This window comes from Lemur catta, chromosome 6 (genome assembly GCF_020740605.2).
Source record: "Lemur catta isolate mLemCat1 chromosome 6, mLemCat1.pri, whole genome shotgun sequence".
NCBI lineage: Eukaryota > Metazoa > Chordata > Mammalia > Primates > Lemuridae > Lemur > Lemur catta.
In genome coordinates this window covers 98,829,445-98,847,058 of record NC_059133.1, presented here as the reverse complement: position 1 = coordinate 98,847,058, position 17,614 = coordinate 98,829,445, and the positions used below count along the sequence as shown (strand labels likewise).

At 46.3% G+C, this 17,614-nt stretch overlaps 1 protein-coding gene across 2 annotated transcripts; it reads right to left on the bottom strand.

Moving 5' to 3' along the window:
* Positions 1-9,713: 9,713 nt before the first annotated feature.
* FBXL14 (F-box and leucine rich repeat protein 14) lies at positions 9,714-16,593 on the bottom strand. 2 transcript variants are annotated; one of them, XM_045554658.1, is made up of 2 exons: positions 15,164-16,593; positions 9,714-9,872 (listed from the first exon to the last, which is right to left on the bottom strand). In XM_045554658.1, the coding sequence occupies exons 1-2, from the start codon at positions 16,313-16,315 to the stop codon at positions 9,756-9,758; spliced, it is 1,269 nt and encodes a 422-aa protein (XP_045410614.1). In that variant the 5' UTR covers positions 16,316-16,593; the 3' UTR covers positions 9,714-9,755. The 2 variants fall into 2 exon arrangements, with proteins under 2 accessions (XP_045410614.1, XP_045410613.1); XM_045554657.1 differs by having other exon boundaries at positions 15,117-16,592.
* Between the last annotated feature and the right edge of the window lie 1,021 nt (positions 16,594-17,614).

Here is a 17,614-nt window from a genome sequence, read left to right as displayed (position 1 = left end):
TTGTGAAGCCTGCTGGCATGTGTGTTTGTGTCAACGCTGAGATGCACATGACAAATTATATGCAATGCTCCGACATAGCCCAACAGGTTTTTTCTGTTTACACTTAAGTAGCCTTGAACAGCAGGAGGAAAACTTAAATATTTCCTTTTCTTCTCACAAATCCTTTATCTAATAAAACAAAATTACTGCAGGTGAAGCAGGGAGTGATTCAAATAGCCATTTAAATCCAGGATCTAGTTTGGCTTCGGTTCCCTGGGAGACTTTTTAGCTTGTGCTATGCCAACAAAGTCCGGGCAGGCCAAACTGACCCAGGTGAAGGGGTGGCAGTTCTAGGGATGGGCAGAGAGCATGGGGGGCAAGGTAGGTCACTGTGTGCTCATTTAGCCCCTCACTCCTCAATATTTTTGTACCAGTGAAATCAGGTTGAACTTGACATCAAAGGCAGCCCCAAGGAGGTGAGGGAAAGACCAGGAGGGTACCAATTCCAAGGGGAGGGCTGTCCCCTTCTGGAGCTGTCGCTGGGGGCGGTGGGAGGAATTTAGTGCTGTATGTGCATAAATCTACCTCGGGTCTGCCACGGGCTGGCCCTCTCCTGCCCTGAGACCCTGAAGGCCAACTCTGTAAAGCAGCAATTCCCAACTTTTTTTCCCTTTAAAATACACAAGACACACTCTCATGGGCACGTCCAGACCGCAGGCTATGGCACAGGTAAGTCAGGCTGCGTGTTGGGAGCAGTTCCCAGTAAGCCCCCACTTCTTTCTCTCCCGCTCAGGAAAGCAGACCTCAGTGGGCGTGAGACGCTGCTGTCTCCCCAGCACTTGGCGTGGGGTTTGGCCTGTGGTAGCTGCCAAATAAATATTTACTAAGTGAAAGACGGTCTTGAATCCACACTAATTTGTATTTTTAAAAAGTCATTCATAAACTTTGGCGTTTTAACTATTAGTTAGTAATTAATCCCAATAAACCAGCAGGGTTTTGTGATTGTGAAAGACTGTCATAGTGGGTTGGTCAGAAGGAATATTTGTTAGCATTTTTATGGGCTCTTAAAGTATTGGGAGCTGTGTAACTGATAGAGCCGCACAAGCTTTGTGGGCGCTGCCTTTGACTGTCAGCACTATGTGGATAAACTCCTAATAGTTCCCAGAGAGAAACTTTAAGCAGGAGACCAGAGGGGAAATTCTTAATGTTGCCTGGTTACCATAGACCCTTCGGGGGCTTAACCTATTTGGATAAATGCTTAATTTCAAGATCTTATACAAATCAAGAGTAAGTCTCCTATTAGAGCCAAACTCGGGCTTCTGTCACTTCCCTGCTGCTGGGACTCCGACGGCTGGAGCTGGTCTGGAAGGACGCAGCCCTCACCTGGCTACCACAGAGGAGGGCAGTGGAGCAGGCAAGGGTTGGAGAGCTCATCTTTGCCTTGGCATCCAATTGGCCTATTCTGGAGGATTTTTTAATAAAATTTTTTTGAAATAAGGATTTATGTATTATTTTAAAGACCAGTCTTAAATAGGCAGGCATATTTTAGTAAAAATAATTCTTAAAAACTGTAGTATGGTCATTGCCAATCAAAACAATAATGGGGTCATTATCACTCATCTGGCCCTTCACGCCCTGGAGGAAATAGAACGCAGAGTTTGGATGATTCTGGAGCGTTCCATGGCTGTTGGGAGGTGCCTGAGATGGATGTGGAGGGCAGAGCAGGGTGAGCTTCAGTGTCAGGACTGCAGAGATATCAGCGGGTCTGCAGGCACTGCCTTCAGGCCGTTAGGCATGGAGAGGTAGCCAGGAGAGTTAGGTGAAACAGAGGACAAGTATGTCCAAAAATGGCGCAAAAACAGTGCACAGGGCTCATTTAGAAATATTAGGCAATACAACAGAGACTGAAGCTATTGGAGCAGGAGTTAGGTAAGCCCTGGCTATGAAGACCTAAGAAGAGCTAAGGAAAGCCCTGCAGAGAAGTGAGGTTGCCCCAGCGCGAGTGATCTGAATAGCTAACATTTCCTATCTTCATGGACTATTTCAGGTGTGCCAGTTTGACACAGTGAACTTGGGACTGATAACATTTCAACATCAAGATAGAGTTTCCTTCTCTCTTTAGACCTTGAGCAAAATTTTCTTTAATTTGAAAGCCCATACTCTGTACTTCTTAATTCTAATTATGTTCATCATGCTTTTTGAATTATTTAGATACCCTTGTGATCTAATGAGAGTCTAAAAGATATTTACATTCCAAAGTACTAAAATTTTCAACTGCCCTGAAAAATCTAAGATACATTCTTGCCACTGTTTTGTCAAATTATTGTTTCCAAACTGTGTGTCACTCTTCCCCAAACTGGTTTTGGTAGGAAGAGCAACTTTTAAAACAACTGATATTTTGTTCAACATGGTATGTTAAAAGCGCAGAGAGAAGTTGAAGAATAATGAAGAATGCCAAAATAACGGTAATAAGCAAAGGAAAGAAGTGAACAGGCGTTCTGCGCAGGGATTCAGGAAGCGGGTCCATGAGAGGCGGCTTCGGCAGAGCCCTCCTGCGGTGCGCTTATCTTCCTTGTTCAAGGAGCCAGCTGCCTTAGGCTTTACTTCAGAGATATTCCACTATCTCCCTTGATGCCCAGGAATATATCACTCCACCTTTCTAAAGAAGTTCATCTTCACCTAAAGTAGGGTTAAAATTATTCACTCCTGGAGAAAGCTATTCCAGCATTTTTGGGATGACCAGCAAATGCGCTTTGTCATTATCTGGGGAGGGGACCCTAGACAGTACACTCTTACTTGCTTTCTTTAGGAAACTATGCAGTCCTCTCCTCCTGTATGTAACACCCACCAAAAGAAGTATGAGAGCCAACAAGAAATACCAATATGATGTTTGCATTAAGAATTAAATGTAATATATTAACTATAATATTTGTGCTTTTATCCATCTATTTCTCAATTGTTTAGGATTATTCTGAGGAAGAACCAAAAAATCAATAAGGCAAAATATACCTATAAGGCATTTTTACTGATGAAAACAAACCAGAGGTTTTTTTAAAAAAAAATCTGTAGTTATCAATTTTTTTGTTTTTCATCCAAAGTATTTTAGGAACTTTGAAGAAAGAACTTGAGAATTATTACTCAGCCTGGTATTTAGTTTGAAATATATGCTGACTTTTAACTTTCGGAGCTGAACAGTCTAATCCTTGATCATTCCAGAATGAGTTTAGGAATTTGTAATCATTTCCTTTTTACTGGGTACTTACATACATCGCTAACCAACTAGGATTAGAAAGATGAGCAGTCTCTCTCTGCGCTGAAACAGAACGATGAGAACTCAGGGCCAACCTGAAATGTTCATCTCTATCAATTAATCTTTACTGAACATTCATGCAGAAGCAACATCACAGAAGGTCCTTTGCAATATACAGAGAAGACAAACTTCCTTCCACTGTAGACCTTTCTAAATGAACATTCCAATACACTAATAAAAATAGTTAATGTTTTGTGTTTTTATCCGTGTTTTGCCCTGAGATTAAGCATTATGACTGTCAGGGATATTTGCTCACTCTTCGCAGCCTGGAAGAGAAGGGTCACTGTATGTACGTAAGAAGAAGGGTATCTGACAAAGTTGGGAACATGACCTCTTGCCCTCCAAAGCCTGGGAAGCCCAAATGAATGCTCCCAATCTTAGCAGTATATGGACACAGTGCGAACTCTACCCTCTGCATACAGACCAGGGGTTAGAGGTTAATGAATGAGTGCTCTCCCCACACTCCGGATCCTGTTCGATAGTGGTTTTATGAATAAGGGCTTAAATGAGGTCAGAATAGGACCTGAATATTGCTTCCAAACTCTCTAAATCTGTCTGAAGCAATGGTGTTCAAAGATGACATCCTTCTACTAGAGAAGGGAGAGATGAGGCTCTTGTGCTTGGAGAACTGGACAACGTATGGCTAAAAGCAGGACCAAATGGAAAACAAAGGGGGGCGGTCCTTGCTGCCCCCTATTCTTCTCTAGTAATCCCTTAAAAAATAATTGCAGACCCAAACCTCTGGCCTCCAGCACATTTTCCACTTGATTAGAGGCCTTTGTGAGGTAGGGAAAGGGACCTGCAGACTTGTATATTGTGCCGGGGCCTGAAATGTCCAGCTGGGATTTTTTCCCATCAAAAGGGGATTTTAGTAAAACCATTATCAGGGGCTTAAAGGAGAAAAGCTGTTGAGCTGCAAGTGAGGGGCAGATTAGCATTAGTGGGCTTGTTTTTGGCACTTGTGGAAGGGTGGGAAGGTGTTTGCAGCCTCTTGCACACAAGTTCCTTAGTTTCTCTGCAATTCCTGGCAGATGCAGCAAGAGGAATGAACACAGGAGCGGGAACTAACGGGCTTGGAAATGGTGCATGGAGGCCTTCACTCTGGGGCATCAAGTGGATGGCAACCCGAATCAGGGAGGACTGCAAAGCATCGCTTGATACCTGCTTGGTGGTGTGTGGGTGTGGGGCTTGCTCCAATCCTGGTTATGTCCATCCCTGTCACCTGGAATCCCCCCACCCCAACACTCTGTGCCCCTCTTGACAGTTTCCCTAGACATCATGGGAATTCAAGAAACTAGGAAGTGGCCGTGTTAGATTCTTTAAATGGCAGATGGACACCCTTATTGGGGGAGGGTGTTACCGTCTAAGAGTACAGAAGAAGGTTAAGAAGGCAGCAGCAATGGCTGTCATCTGCAAGTACGTATCCAGGCTACGTGGGTTTGCAAACTGAGCTGTGCGAGCCCTCTAGGGTGAGGGTTTGGGGAAAGCTACCTAAAATAGAAACTTCCATCTTCTTGGGATTGCTGGAGCCCTGAGCTGTATCTTCTTTCCCAGAACAGAGCGCGGAGGCCCAAGTAGTGTCAGGGGGATGTTGAGGCCAGCAGAGCCGACTGCGTGTGAGGAGTCAGAGTCACCTGCCCTGCAAACAGTTTTTTCTGTTTCTCCCCATATACAAGTTCTAGCTCGTTTCCCTGGTAAAAGTGGGATAATGGATAGAACAGTGTTTGTCCTGACTGAGCGTATAACTAGAGTAATGGCAACACGTGTCCGAGTGGGACACTTTCAGGCTTGTGGCGCTGTGGCTGCCGAGACCTCAGTCCCAGGCCCATCCTCACACCAGCCCGGACGCCACGTTGGCAGGAGTTTTTTGTCTCAAGTTAAATTCAGACCACCACAGAAGGAGGGCCATCTTCTTGAAAACACATGCTAGCCCAGGAAAGCTGTTCTTGGAAGCTGCAAATCAGAGAGCAACCCTCCTAATCCCCCCTGAGGACCACCTTTAGGAACGGCTGGTCATTGAAGTTGGCACTTTCCCCTCATTTCTCATTCTGGCTCCTCAGCCTGACCTATGTCTTCTGCTCCTTGGCTCTGTGTGGAGTGGCACGTGTTCTCTTTCTTTCCTCTACAACTTCCATTTTTCATTTGGGTTGTTTTCCCTGAATCCACATTCATTTGGTGTGGTCACTAACAATGGCATATTTCAGCTACGGTTTCCATAAAGTTGCCAGGGAGAGTTTCTGCTGTTATAAGATTTTCATGGATGGTGCCAGGAATAATCAATTGCTTCATGCCTAGGCCCCAAGTCCCAGAAACTTTCCCTTTTTTTCATTCTTTAACCAAAAATGACCTCTGTATTACTGAGTTTATAAGCTATGGGTCATCTGGCTAATACAGCTTGGTAGACGTATCCACAGGGGATATCCACCTTCCACTTTTTTATTCCATGTTTCCACAACTGCCCTTTGGGTCCATGCTTTGAGTCCCTGGGGCCAGACTATGGAGAGCCAAGAGGGCAAGACTCCCTCCCCCAGCCCTCTCCTACCCTCTGCCTATCCCTGTGACATTTTATGGAAACTGGCCAAGTTGGCTCAACAGTATTGTTTATTTTAATTTCTGCTACTGCCAAGGTAGGAGGATCGCTTGAGGCCAGGAGTTCGAGACTAGCCTGGCAACATAGCCCCCCATCTCTACAAAATATTTTTAAAAAAACTGGCCAGGCCTGGTGGTGTGAGCCTGCAGTCCCAGCTACTTGGGAGGCTAAGGCAGGAGGATCACCCGAGCCCAGGACTTGCAGACTGTGGTGAGCTATGATTGCACCACTGCACTGCAGCCTGGGCAACTGAGTGAGACCCTGCCTCTTAAAAAAAAATAAAATTATTATTATTATTTCTGCTACCTTTTCATCAGGGCTCTTACTGTTTTCAGTTTCATCGGCTCCTTTAGATTTTCTGAAGATGTCTTTATCTGGGCAATAAAGATACTCCTTTTAGTAATAAAAAATAAAAATAGATGCTCCTAAAATTTAAAAAATATTGTTATTTTTCCTCAAAGGACTTCTAGAATTCTTCCTCACAAACAATATGCTTTCTGTTTTTCTTTTGTAATTAAAAAAAAGCTAGCTTTTTCTCTTGCTGTTAAAATTGATATTTCTATGTATGACTGAATTTTTCCCCATTTGTTCTCCCGGTCCTAAATATGGCACTCTAACAAGGATTTGTGAGTATGAAATCGTCTTTAAGAATTAGAAGTTTTCTTTAAAAAGTAGGAATAACTCAAGGTGACGTTCGATTGCTGTAGGGTCCAAACGCAGAAGCTGCGGGTCGGTCGGGCCGCCGTGCGGGGCTGCGAGGCGGCCTCGCTCCAGAGCGCCCGCGCCCGCCTCCCGGGAGTCGCTGCACCGATGTTTCAACTCCTTTCTGGGAAGTGACACTCCGCGCTTGTCAACTCTTATACCCTGAGGAAGTCCTTCTGGGGGGCCGTGCTGGGGAGCGACCGGCCGGGTTTGTCAGATCGAAGGCGGTAGTGGGTCCCCGCGGAAACAGCCTCCAACTCACGGGCAATGCTGCCACCTGCTGACAGAACACAGGGCTTGCGGACTTTGGGGATAAATGAATTTCTCCATCTTCCACAGTAGAGAACAAATACTTAGTTTCACATTAACCACGCTTTATTTTACTGCCTTATGTTGGATCCTAAAATCATTTTCGTAGAGTAAAGAAAAACACAAGCCTGGACTCCTAGCTACTTCTAACACAGGTTTGGACATGATCCATAGCTCACAATGGGGAAGGTAAATTGTGTGTGAGTGGGTAGGATAGGTTTCGGTTTTGGTTTTGGTTTTTAGGGGGATGGGGTAGGTCAAGGAATAGTCCAGAAGAAGACAAGAACAATCTTCCACCCCTACCTTTCAATAAGGTGTAGTGCTTGACTTCTACTTCCTAACACAGACACACACACACACACACAACACACACACACATACATTTTCATTTCTAAAGTAAGCAGTGATGAAGCTGTTTGCTGCCAAATCCTGTGTTGTACTTACTGTAGTGAATTTCTGCAGTTCCTCTTGTGATTCCATTGAAAATTGGACCCTTCTTTGTGGGAAAAAGATAGGCCAGCTGCTTTCCTGTGGGTCATGCTGTTCTGATTGTCGCCATCTGACTCGGAGCACAATGGCAAAGCATCTGTCTCAAGTGCACAGACGTCAGCTAGGGCTGGAAACACCACTCCGCTACATACTTGAAACCTGAAGACCTTCTCTGCTTCCTCCAGCAGTCAGCTGTGAGCCTGACAAAGTTCAGGGGGCCACAGAACTTAGCCATCTTGTTTTTATAGATTCCTGAAAGACTGACTTAATTTTGCACATTTGAAATGAACTAGGAATGCTAGAAACTGTCACTTCCACCTTGTCATTTTCTTTTCTTTTTCTTTTTTTTTTTTGAGACAGAGTCTCACTCTGTTGCCCGGGCTAGAGTGAGTGCCATGGCGTCAGCCTAGCTCACAGCAACCTCAAACTCCTGGGCTTAAGCGATCCTACTGCCTCAGCCTCCCGAGTAGCTGGGCCTACAGGCATGCGCTGCCATGCCCGGCTAATTTTTTCTATATATATTTTTAGTTGGCCAGATAATTTCTTTCTATTTTTAGTAGAGATGGGGTCTCGCTCAGGCTGGTCTCGAACTCCTGACCTCGAGCAATCCACCCGCCTCGGCCTCCCAGAGTGCTAGGATTACAGGCGTGAGCCACCGCGCCTGGCCTCACCTTGTCATTTTCATATTGTTTGCTTAAGACACACTTATTGGCCATCTCTCTCTCTCTTTTTTTTTTCCAGTAGTTTACAGCACTGGGTTTTTCAATCAGTGAAGTTAAGGTTTAAAATATTGGAAGTAGAAGTGGCTGTCTTCCATCTGAGAACATTAAGCATTTATTTGAGAGCCTTAACTGTTGCAGTTTCTCCCCTACCATCTGCCAATTTTAACCTCAGTGATTTTTTTAGAGATTCTGAGGAACATCAGGACTAATTTTTTTTTGGCTCCTCCTAATTAGGGGCCACTTCTCAAAGAGCCCTGCCTTGAGCTGGAAAATGGAAGCAGATGTGTGCATAAATGATGCCAGTTTGGGGTGAAGATTTCCTAAGGAGAAATATTATTATGAACGTTTATAGTAAATATTTTCTCATATACTTTTTAGATGAGAAAACAATGCTTTCCAAGCTATATTGAATAATTCCATATTAGTATTTATGAAAAATTAATCTGGTTTCAAAGAACTGCTTTCCCACAGCCAGTTCCAGCATCTTGGCTCCATGATGTGGGTGGTGGCTGTTGACAGGCAGCCGTGTTGCAGCCTGCTCCCTTCTGGAGCGAGGATTACGTATCGGAGGAGTCATGAGCATAAGAGGGTGCCTGGTATTAACCAATTAGACTTTTTTACTCTTTCTGAACAAGTGGGATTTGTAACTAAAACATCCGTGGAGTCAAGCCTTTTTACCCTTGAATGAAGAGAAAATAGCTAGAGTTCCTGCAACTCTATTCTACTTTATAAAAGGATTGTCTGACAGATATTTGTAGTGTTAAGTGTGTGTAAGTAAGTTCTTGGCTTTGAGGCTATCACAAGCATAGACTTCTAGCATTAGTACTCCACATTACTGTTTGTGATAAAGCAGTATTTTGGACACTGGCTCAAGTCCTCTGAGGGCAACAGATTTGACACTTCAAGAACTTATAGACCATTTGCCAACCTGCACTGTTTTCTTGGCTTCTTGAATAACCCTATATATAATGCTTGCAGAACATATCTAAGTTTGTATAATGTAATACATATCAAATAGGAATAACTTTCAACTTTTTTTTCACTCCTAGCAAAAATAATGGGCTCTAGTGTGGCACCTTTCTAAAGAAAGAGGTAGGATGGTACTTTGCAGGGTCCCAGTAAGCTACCTGCATGTTGATCACCTTCCGATGTAATTCTTAAAGTCTGGGGCAGCCATATGAATGAATATGACTGACTCCTTATATTACCCAGGCAAAATCTTTTACCTTGTTAAGCCTCTTTCTCCATTTGTAAAATTAGATGCACCGTATATGCTAGGTTTGGGAAAACAAAAATTTGGAGACAGAGAAATTGAACACTCTGTTACAACTGAATTCTCCTGGCAGATCACAGTTACATTGCTCACACCACCTCACCAGGTTTCTCTGCTGCTGCTGCTGCTGCTGCTGCTGCAGGCCCCTTCTCTTCCTTGCAATTGACACTCACTAGTTTCCACTATCACAAATACAAGCATCCTTGTAAGTTTTTTTATAAGGATATGTAGCATTTGTCCCTTAAACCATTAAAGTAGAAGAGTAATGAGAATAAAAAATTAAGTCTTCTTTTTAAAGAAAATATGTACACTTTTCTGGATTAACAAATAACAAGCAGAGGAGTTCCACTTCTTTTATTTGAGGGGTTAACATACCCCACTCTACTGCTGTGTAGTTAGGATCTCAAGCTTGCTTTCTCTTCCACTCCAGCTGGAAGACTTGGCTTTACATAGTACCAAATGTCCTGGGTTGGTAAAGGCAACTCCACCAGGCAAACTCTGGAAAAGAGGAAAAGACTGAAACTGATCATTTGTGGATATTTAAATTTACCAATGGTCCAGAAATACCTGTTTCCATCCGAGAGCTAAGAATATATGCTTTTATTCCAGCTGTGTGCTTACTTTTGATGAGTTGTAAATAACTAAGAGTTGGCACTGATCTAAATATGAATGTCTCATCTGTTTTACAACATTGACTTTTTAAAAAATTTAACTTCCTACCTAATATTTGAACAAGTACATTGACATAAATGAGGTAAATACGTGGCCCCATATAAGGTTAGGCTTGAATGCAGGTTTTCTAATTTCTAATCCTGTGCTTTTATTCATGATCCACATTATTTCATCAAAAAGCTTCACCCTTCTGACTCCTCAGGGGTTCATAATGGCACAAAATTTAGGTCTTGCCCTCTGCTAAAGGAACAGAATTAACTTTTAAAAGGGGTGAAGTTTGATGCAGGGAAGAGAAAGAGAACAGAGAGAAGGGACCACTAGATGACTTACTGTGGTCCCCCCCTTCCTACAGCAGAACAGAGCAGAGATCAGAGGCCAGGGGCTTTCCCTTTCAGAGGACTGGGAAGAGACAGTTGTCAGAAGCTGCATGAGGTCTTGGTTTTGTTTTACAAATCTGATCTTTTAATCAAGAGGTTCTTATTCTTTGGAAACACAGTGGTCCCTGGGGGCCACTACCCTTTCCCCTTGGGAAACCTGAGTTCAAATTTTCTAAGTCAAAAGTGAAAGGTTTTACTTATATTCCAAGACCAGCATCTGTCTAGTAACCACTGTGGGAAAGCACCAGGATTTAGAGGACAGGCCACGCTTCAATTTGTGTATGTCCTTATATAAGAGGAAGGTCTTACCTTTAAAGAGAAAAAGGAACATTTGCTTTTTTTAGATCTTTGTTGTTAATTTGAGTCATGAAAGAATATGATCAGTTAGAGTCTTCTTAACTGTTTAATACATTGACTGCCACACTAGAAAAAAAATTTTTTTCCTTGGGGCCACAGTGTTTTATTACAAAAACAGAATAAAAACTTAGAAAACAAAATGATCCTTTCTAATTTAATGAAAAATTTGTTATTTTTTATTGTTTTCTGTGTGTGAGTTTTATGTAACTTGAAAAATAGTTCATGCAGTTCCCAAGGTGAAGAGACACGTGTTACATATGCTTCAGGGGGCCCTGGGCTCAAAACTAGTGTGAGTTAAATACAACTCACATGGCAGTTCATGTGTTAAGGATGTGCTGGTGCTGGCTTTTGCCTTTAGTAAGTTAGGCAAGCTAGAGGCCTCTCGTGGGGCTCAGGGAGCTGCAGGAGTTGTCTGAGCCCCACAGCTGCATTCGTAGGTAATCTTTTCAGTACGGACCTTAAAGGGCTATGCCCGACGAGACTTAGAAACAGAAGGTATATGAAGCTGTTTCTTGACTACTATGCAAAGAATTTCTACTTAGGTTTTTTACTTCTAGATGATACGGTTTATATTGCTTACATTTTGTTTTTTAGTTAAGTTTAGTTGCCTCCTTAGCGCAGTAGGCAGCGCGTCAGTCTCATAGTTAAGTTTCAGCAAACACCTGAACCAGGTATTTTGTAATTATTCTAAAAATTGCACTGGCATACCTTTTAACTTCTGTTACTACCCACAAAATGTGTATCAACTCATTTTCTTTCCTATGTCTATTCTTTAAAAGCATTTCTTCCATTCCTGTAGGTATAGTGAGGTCAACCTTTCATACCAAGAACCACCCTCATTCCCTTTGAAGTAATGCCCTATGGCATGAGCCTGTTCATACTCCATTCCAACAGCTACCACTCACTTCACTGAGGGGCACCTTACTGGAAACCAAGGTGTATCAGTAACCAAACCTTCTCATCAAACAGAAGGGAAGCTGGACTTTAGAAATGGACCTGGTTTGAATCCTGGCTCCCTCAATTACTGGTTGAGTCACTTAAGGCAGGAATTATGGCTTATCTGGAAAACAGGGAACTATTTCCACAGATTGCTTTGAGGATTAAAATTTACAAGTACCATGCAAAGCACACATGGTTTCTTTCCATCCTGATAGGTTGAGAGATTAGCAATTGACCTTCACTGACCACAGTAAGTGGTTTATTCACCTCTTCTAGAGAAGCTCCAGATATGTTAAGTATGCCTTGTTCAGGATAAGGACATTAGAGCCATGATCTTAACTTTCAAATATCAATTTGCCAACCTTTAGTGAAGCTGATATTTAACCTTGAATGTAAAAAATGAGACAAAACAGAAAAGCAGAAAATGCCCCAGGTTATAGGAGGTAGGACTATTCTGTGTATTAAAATGAAGAATGTGAGCACAGAGCCTAAGACTTAGAAGGTGCTCAAATTTTCATGAATTGAAGCTTAACAGCCATGTAGTCTCTAGGAAGAAAACAGACCAAGAACCTAAAACTTGTGTAACCTTCATGAGTGTGTCAAATGCTGAATTAGACAGCTGACCCTAATTCAAAGTCCCTTCTTCTAACTAGCGTTCACACATTTTTTTTTTCCAGGCAATAAGCACTGTAACCTAAGCAGGAAGAAAGAGATCCACACCTTCCCCAAGAAAGGAATGGGAAGATGGATCTAGTGTCAGGCTCAATTAGACCCAATTGTGACGGCTCTCCAGAAAGGAACAATGCTGCTTTTGTCATATACTCAAGCACAAAGCTTGGAAATTTTACAAAATAATCTTACCCCAAGAGAAATCTGGGTTCTAGCCCTCTTCCTGGAAAGAGGGGTTGATCCAGGAAAGCTTTATACTACTCTTATCAGCTGGGATCAATTTTTTTAAAGTAATCTCAAAAACAACTAAGACAGACCTATGTGAAACCAGGAATATGAATTACTCCACTGTTTGATAATTTATACTCATAGGTTTCCACAGCCCAACCACAGGGTGTCAGATTATTTAGTTATTGTCTACTAAAGGGAACTCTGCTGGAATTGTTGGTATTCATTAATCTGCCCCAAATTCAGTCTAAAAACCCTCAACAGAGTGGATGAGTGGCCAGCCTCTGCCTTGGGAGTGCTAAAATGCAAATGTGCAAGAATCCCGGCCAACCTCTCCGCCCCCAGGAAAGTGCTTACACACAGGCAGGCCTGGAGGGGAATGTTAAAAAGAGGGGTTGAGCTGCCCTCCTCCTTTCCACCGGGACCCGCTCACACAGAGAGATTCAGTATGCATGACTGAGCAAGCTGGCACACAGGGACAGCCAGCTCTCTTTTAACTTTCCTGAACAATGGCTTCAGCCCCTCCACCCTTCACAGCCTCCCCACACCCACTCTAAGGGTAAAGAAGCCCATCTTTCTTGCCCACATCCACATCTCAGGACCCACTTTGTAAACATCACCCCTAGATCTCATTTCCACCCAAACAAAAACTGGCCACTGGGGAAATTGTGACTTACAAATCTGGTTTTTAAAAAAGTTTCCTTTTGTTCACTTTCTTTAAATTTTCCATGTTGTTGACAGTTTAAAGCCAAAAATTGTATAAATCTCCAGTCTAATCACATTTCTAGAAACAAAACATTTGGATGTCAGTAGTAAACCTTATACAGAGTAAAATTTTAACCATGAGCTTAATGAACTCACACCACATAGGATGCACCAAACTGTATACCTTATTTCCTTTTACTTTATCCTACTTTGGCTTGTACCCAAGCACACAATGCCTTAAAAATAATTCACAGATACAAGGTTTTTTTTTTTTTTTTTCAAAAACATACTTCATATTTCCTCTTTTATTATATAAATATCAGTTTAACCTTTTACTGTAAGAATATAAATGTTTTAAGAGGATCTTTGTTATTATTTATACAAATTCACAAACAGTACAATTAATTGATAAAGGTCTCTGGGTTTCTTTAACTCCATGGTCTCACATGTTGCTGTGGAGGATTCTAAAAAAATAAACAAACAAAATCCAACAAAAATATACATCCTACTCAAAAGTGATTTTTTTTTAAAGCCACAAGTCCCAACCCCCACCAAAATAAAGTAAGTCATCTATTCCTCCATTTAGAAACAGAATTTTTTAAAACCCACAAACTCCCATTTTATTAATAGAACACAGATAAGACATGAGTTTCAGTCTCTTTCCCTTCACATCACAGCCCCCGGGTCTCTCAGGCCAGCTCTGCTCCTCTGCTTCCCACAGGAAGCCTCCGTGCGACCTTTCAGAGGGGAAACTTGCAAGAGGGTGAGGGTAGGGCAGAATTTGCATATATAATAATCATTTTCAAGACAATCTGCATCTCAAACAAAAAACAGTTCAACTCTCATTTCTCCCACATATTTGTGCTATAAATTAAGTCAAGATTTAGAAACACTGTTGGGTCCTCAAATCCCAATGGACAAGGAGAAAAAGAAAATTACAGCCAAAATGTGGAAATGGGACACACTGGATGCATGAGGGATGGGAAGCCAAAACAAAAAAGACACACAAACCCAATGGGAATCTTTCCAGTCTAGGCACAAAAATGTTTGTCTCAAAATATCTCTCTTGTAGAATTCCAGGGCTTCCGAGAAAAAAGTAAACTAAAACGAGGTAGCCAGACATATATATATATATATATAATTTATATATATATAATATATAGAATATATTCAGCAGAAAAAAAGGACCATGATTTCAAATTTCTTCAAAAAAATTTTAAAAAGGAAAGAAGATAAAAATGAAATGAGCATGAGTAGCAGAGTACTGTGAAAAGAGAAGTGATGAGAAGAGACTGGGATTAGTTACAAAGTGGAAGAGGGGTGAAAAGGCCGTTGTAGTTGGGTTTGCTTTTTATACATTTCAAAATAAAAACCAGATCACAGTATTCAAATGAAAGCTTAAGTGAAGGCAGACATTTTCCTCAACTCCCAGGGGTTGAAAGGACTCCCCACCCCCATTTCCAAAAGCAACGCAGCGGGGATACAGTAGCTGCATCAGCCCTCCATCCCCTGCAGAGGAGCGGGGGCGTAAGGAGCTGAGTCCGGCTCTCCGTCAGCAGGGACAAGGAGAGGGGATTAGGGGAGGGCCAGCGGAGGAACCCCAGATGCACTGAGAATGGGCTGGGAGCAGGGAGGGGCGCCGGAGGGGGGAGGAGAAAGGAGCCTGAGGCTTCTGTCACTGCCCCGTCTCATCCACTGCGATGATCTGTGCATAGTGTGCGTGTGTGGGGGGGCGGTGGTGGTGCTAGGAGGGCGCGCAGGGCGGGAGAAGGGGAGCTGGTGCTGCCGCCCTCACCTGACCTTCTCACTGTCCGTCATCTGCCAGAGTCCCAGGTTGAGTACCTTGAGGCAGGGGAGCTGCGTGATGCGCTCCAGGCCGCGCTTGGTGATTCGGGTGCAGCCGTACAGGTCTATGCCCGTGAGCTGGCTCAGGTGCTCAGCAATCAGCTCCAGGCCCTTGTCCGTGATGCGCACACACTGCCCAATGTTGAGCGTGCGCAGCCCGTGCATCTGCCGCACCATGCGGTTGATGCCATCATCACTGATGTGGCAGGAACAGAGGGAGAGGGACTTGAGGCCGTCCAGCCCCTGGGCTATGTAAGCCAGACTCTGGTCCCCCACCTTGTCACAGAACGACACATCCAGCCCCGAGAGGCGCAGGCTGCCCATGGCCAGATGCATGATGCCCGTGTCACTGATGTTGTCACAGGAGCGCAGGTTAAGGCTGCGCAGGCTGCCCATGTGCGACAGGTGCAGGAGGCCGGCGTCCGAGATGCCCCCGCAGAAGCTGAGGTTGAGAAGCCTCAGGCCGGTCAGCCCTCGGGAGATGTGCTTTAGAGAAAGATCCGTGAGCTTCTGGCAGTCCTGCAGCGTGAGCTGCTCCAGGCCCAGGCAGCCCTCGGCTGCGCTGCGCGTCATGCCCGCCAGGTGCCCAATGCCGACGTCCGAGAGGTGGCGGCAGCTGCGCAGGTTAAGGCTCTTGAGGCGCTGCAGCCCCCAGGCGATGAGCAGGAGGCCAGTGTTGGTGATGTTGCTGCAACCCCCCAGCTCCAGCACCTCCAGGCCCTTGAGGTACTGGGCTATGCGGCCCAGGCTGCTGTCGGTGATCTGCTTGCAGAGGCTCAGGTTGAGGGCGCGCAGGGAGCCGATCTCCTGCACGAACGCATGGCCCAGCCCGTTGTCGGTGAGGTTGTAGCAGCCGCTCAGGTTGAGGCTCTCGATGTTGGCCATGCCCTGGATCACGTAGCTGAGGCTACGGCGGAGGCTCAGGATCTGCACGCGGCGGATGCCCCGGGCCTGCAGGCTGGGGAACAGCGACGGGTTGGCCCGGCGCAGGTGCAGCTTGGCCTCCACCCCCCGCCACACCGACTTGTGGTAGGCGGCATCCCGCCAGGCCGTGCACACCTGCGCTGCGCGCCCCTTGTCCCGCACGTCCAGGTAGCCGAAGATCATGGCCAGCAGCTCGGGGAACAAGCACGAGATGTGGGTCTCCATCTTCCTCCTCCCCGTCCGCGGCGCTGGGGGCGGAGGCGCGGGCCGGGCCGCTCCCGCCCGGGAAGGTGACGAGAGCGGGCCGCCCCGGCCGCCGCCGCCGCCTCGGGCCCAATGGACGGCCCCTCCCCGCCTTCCGGCTCCGGCCGCCGCCGCCGCTCCTCCTCCTGGTGCGTCCGTCCCTCCTTCCTTCCTGCCGCCCCCGCCCCGGGCTCCGCTCGGTCCTCACATCCCGGGCGCGGAAGGCGCCCGCCGCCTCGCTCCCGAGCCCGGCCGCCGCCGCCCGGTCTAGCCGCGCCGCGCTCGGGCCGCGCCGCTCCGCCGCCGCCGCTCCCACGCCCCCTGCCGCATCCTCCGCCTCCCGCCGCCGCCTCCCGCTGCCGCGCCGCTCCGCGGGCCGGCGGGCCGGCGAGGGGCCCGGGGGCCGGGCGCACGGGCTCCGGGCGCCGAGGAGGCTTCCTGCCGCCTTTGTCTCTCGCCGGCTTTTCAAACCTCCCAGCTCCGGGCCGCCCGCACTCCGCCGCCCGGGCGGGGGGACCGGGAGGCCAGGCCGGGCCGCCGGGCGCGCGTTCTTCCCCCCGCCGTGCGCGGGCGCTTGGGCGCTGCCGGCCCTGCTCCAGGCCGCCGCGGCCCCAGCGCGGCTCGGCGCAGACCCGGGCGAGCAGGCGGCCGCGCGGTTGGTAGCGTCCGAGCCGGCCCTCCGCCCGCCTGCGCCTCCGCGCGTCCCCTCCTCCCCTCCGCTCCCCCGCGCGCGCCCGCGCAATGGTACGAGCCTGCGCTGCCGGAACTGTCGGAGCCGTTGCCCTGGAAACCGAGTTCGTCCTCGTCTCGTCGCCCCTGATTTTTAACCCTGTAGGCGCCATCTGAGAACAGCTGTCAGCAAGGCGCTTCCCCACCCTTCTCTTCACCCGGAGCCCGTTATTGAGCCATTCCCTCCCGGGGCCACGCCCCAACCCTGCGCCTTCTCTTTCTCTCCGCTGCTGACGTCGCGCAGCCCCTGCCCATGGTTCACCCCGGCATTCCCGACCCGTACTTTACACCCTCCTCCCTTCGTTATCCTTGCAGGACCCTCCTCCTAATGGCACTACTCAACAGTCACCACCCGGTTCTGCTTTTTCTGCTGTCCCTAATGCCCCTTCACACGTATCTTGTTCCCACATCCCCAATTCCCCCCAGTGGGGCTGTTTCCTACGATTCCTTTCTCTCCAGTCTTGTGCCTTAGATCGGGGAGAACTCAATTGTACTCATTCTAGTTTAACACTGACCTGCTCTTGTCCTTGTTCTAGAATTTTCTAGAATTAT